The 3,679-nt window shown below is 63.6% G+C and overlaps 1 protein-coding gene across 1 annotated transcript; it reads left to right on the top strand.

Annotated features, from left to right (window-relative positions):
* Window positions 1-1,711: 1,711 nt before the first annotated feature.
* On the top strand, window positions 1,712-2,884 carry GPR88 (G protein-coupled receptor 88). Its single transcript, XM_045817222.1, has one exon. The coding sequence runs from the start codon at window positions 1,739-1,741 to the stop codon at window positions 2,882-2,884; it is 1,146 nt and encodes a 381-aa protein (XP_045673178.1). The 5' UTR covers window positions 1,712-1,738.
* Window positions 2,885-3,679: the final 795 nt, after the last annotated feature.

Here is a 3,679-nt window from a genome sequence, read left to right as displayed (position 1 = left end):
GGGTCCCTGAGTGGGAACTCCGTGTCCGACAAGATGACAACGGCCCGTCACAGCTCAGAACCCGGGTGTCCGGATACCCGACCCCACAGGGTTTCCGTGACGCCACCTTACCTCAGCCCACATTGAGTCAAATTGTCAAATGAAGGACTTTCCCGGTGGAAAATGGCTTCCTGGGGGGATGACTTTTACGCAGCATTCCCCACTTGGAACGGTTCTCCGTGTGCTGGTGCCAGAGCCGGCACCAGACCGCGAACCTGGACGAGGGACCACCGGGGGGGCGGCGCTGAGGTGGCGCTGCTGTGCCCGCACCGCGGTCCCCGGGCTCCTGGCTTCCCCGACTCCGACCCTTTCCCCACCCTCCAACCGTCTCGTGGCCGGAACACCAGCCAGACTCTGAAAGGAGCTGGGTGATGAGAAAAATAAAAAAATAAAAATGGATTTCAACGGAGACTTGAAGATTTTCTGTGGATAATTACCCACGTCCCACCATACCCAAGGAAAACAAATCAATTTCAATTAGGATACAAAGAACTTCTCTCGGAAAATGTGCGACGGAGGGGCCGGCCCTGGTCCGGGGAGTGTATTATGCCTAAGAAGAATCTTGACCGCAGAGGGCACCACCCTGGGATGAAACACTGGGGGGCACTGAATTTTATTCTAGCAACCACGGGACGGGGGCGGGGCGGGGAAACAAAGACGAAGGAAGCAGGGTGAAAAATAAGGTGGGGGGGAGAGAGAGAGAGAGCCAGCGAGGGAGAGAGGGAGAGAGGAGGCAGAGAAACTTGTTAATTACAGGGCCGGGAGAGCGAGATATTTCTCTTCCTTTCACAAGGTAGAAGCTGTTGAATAATTCATGCCGTGTGGGGAGGCTGCCTTTTCCCTGGGTGACGGATAACTCGGCAGGAGAGAGCTTCAAGTGGGTTCGCCCTGTCAGCCACCCCTCTCTCTCTCTCGCTTCTGAGCACGGGGTGGGTGCTCCTCTCCCGAGCTCAGCCTCTGCGCTGCAGACGAGCATCCTGGCAGCGGGCTGCCTCCTGCCCACGAGCCGGGCTCGCAGCCCGCTGGGGCTCCCGGCCGGCCGCCTGCAGGCTGAGGAGGCTCCCCGCGGCTGGTGGCTGGCGGCTGGCGGCTGCCCGGGGCCATGTGCCTGCAAGCTGCTTGGGAGACTCGGGCACTTGCTCTTGGCATGGATCCCCGCTGAGCGTGCCCTGCTGATTTCGGGACCACAGATGCTGCTGATGAGGAGGAGTTTCCTGGCGTCCCTCCCTCTGCCACTGCCGGCTGAGGACCAGCCCAAAAGTAAGATATCCCCAGCTCCTTTCCCCTGGCAATTTCCCCAGCTGAGCTACCTCTGCTTCCTCCTGGAAACTAGGGGCTCCACCTGGCAGTGTTCCCCAGCATGCGTGTGAGTGTGTGAGTGTGTGAGTGTGGACTTGTGGGGCAGAGGGAGGCTGTTTCTTTTCGGCATCGCTCTGTTCCAGAGCTCCACTGGTGCCTGCCGAGTGCAGAGGCCCGTCCCTGGGGCGGGAGACACTCCCCAGGCACACACCTGTCATCTGCCACCCCCGTCTCCTCCAGGCTGCCTCTCCCCCTCCCTGAGCCCATGTTCCTGCTTCAGCCTTCTGCGTCGCTGGCAGGAGGCTGAAGGGTGTCTTTGCCCTCCCTGCAGGCGGGAGTCGGCATGGGCCACGCCGCCAGGAGCCCGTGCTAGCCCGCGAGGTGTGAAGCGCTGGCCACGATGACCAACTCCTCCTCCGAGTCTGCGTCCTCCACGGCCGGGGGGTCGCTGCTGCTGCTCTGCGAGGAAGAGGGGTCGTGGGCCGGCCGGCGCATCCCGGTGTCCCTCCTGTACTCGGGCCTGGCCATTGGGGGCACGCTGGCCAACGGCATGGTCATCTACCTCGTGTCGTCCTTCCGCAAGCTGCAGACCACCAGCAACGCCTTCATCGTCAACGGGTGCGCCGCCGACCTCAGCGTCTGCGCCCTCTGGATGCCGCAGGAGGCGGTGCTGGGGCTGCTGCCAGCCAGCGCGGCCGGGCCCCCAGGGAGCTGGGACGGAGCGGGGGGCAGCTACCGCCTGCTGCGGGGCGCGCTGCTGGGCCTGGGCCTCACCGTGTCCCTGCTGTCTCACTGCCTCGTGGCGCTGAACCGCTACCTGCTCATCACCCGGGCGCCCGCCACCTACCAGGCGCTGTACCAGCGGCGCCACACGGCGGGCATGCTGGCGCTGTCCTGGGCGCTGGCGCTGGGCCTCGTGCTGGCGCTGCCGCCCTGGGCGCCGCGCCCCGGCCCCGCGGCCCCGGGCGTGCACTACCCCGCGCTGCTGGCGGCCGCGGCGCTGCTGGCGCAGACCGCGCTGCTGCTGCACTGCTACCTGGGCATCGTGCGCCGCGTGCGCGTCAGCGTCAAGCGGGTCAGCGTGCTCAACTTCCACCTGCTGCACCAGCTGCCCGGCTGCGCGGCCGCCGCCGCCGCGCTCCCCGCCGCCCCGCGCGCGCCCGGCCCCGGCGCCCCGGCGCTCCCCGCGCTCTCCGCGCCCGCGCCGCCCCTGCCGGCCCCGCTGCAGCCCCGCCGCGCGCAACGACGGCTCAGCGGCCTGTCGGTGCTGCTGCTGTGCTGCGTCTTCCTGCTGGCCACGCAGCCGCTCGTGTGGGTCAGCCTGGCCAGCGGCCTTGCGCTGCCCGTGCCCTGGGGCGCGCAGGCGGCCAGCTGGCTCCTGTGCTGCGCGCTGTCTGCCCTCAACCCGCTGCTCTACACCTGGAGGAACGAGGAGTTCCGCCGCTCCGTGCGCTCCGTCCTGCCCGGCGTGGGTGAGGGGCCCGCCGGGCCCGCCGCCGTGGCCCAGGCGCCGCTGGGCTCCCGCGCCGCAGGCCAGCAGTGGTGACCGGGGGACGCGGAGAGTCCCGGCTCCCAGCGGCCCGGCTCCCCCTTCGCCTCCCGCCCTCGGAAAGGGTCCCCTGACCCGAGGCTCCAGCGTGAAGCCCAGAAGACTGGTGCGAAGGTCTCTCCTTTCACCCTCAGGGGGGACACGCGAACCGAGGTCTCTCCCTGAAGGGGGTCCCGAAGTCTTTTTGGGCGGCCCCCTGATTTTTATTCCTTGTTTCTGTGGTTTAGAGACTTCCCAGCGCCAAAACACCAGAGAGAGAGAGAGAGAGAGAGAGAGAGAGAGAGAGAGAGAGACCTGGAGAACTTGCAAAACGACATTAAAAAAACAAAACAAAACAGCTCATGTATTTCAACAGTTTCGGAAAAGAGCTGGGATAACACGTTGTTACCCTTTCACCTTCGTCGTCTTAGGAAGTGTGTGGAGCGCCCTGAAGCAGCCTGAGCCGCAGGGAGCACTGCGGATCCAAGGACGCACATTTTGCACGTCTCTCAGAAAGCACCCCGTCCTCGAGGGCTCACCTGGAGAAGGAAGCGGCAGGTGCGCACCCCGGGATGACTGGCCGTGAAGACCTCAAACCCTTTATTCTTAAAAGGGTTTTTTATATAAAGCAAAATCCTTCCCGAATGAGATAGAATCTTAGCCAGTGAGAAAAAACAACAACCCAGGTAGATTGTTGTATACTCCTTTCTGCACTTCGTTTTTTTTTAAAGATTTATTTATTTATTTATTTTTAGAGAGGGAAGGGAGGGAGAAGGAGAGAGAGAGAGAGAAACATCAGTGTGCGGTTGCTGG

This window comes from Phyllostomus hastatus, unplaced genomic scaffold (assembly GCF_019186645.2).
Source record: "Phyllostomus hastatus isolate PE091 unplaced genomic scaffold, TTU_PhHast_1.1 phas_scaffold_216, whole genome shotgun sequence".
NCBI lineage: Eukaryota > Metazoa > Chordata > Mammalia > Chiroptera > Phyllostomidae > Phyllostomus > Phyllostomus hastatus.
This window is presented reverse-complemented; position numbering and strand designations above follow the sequence as displayed.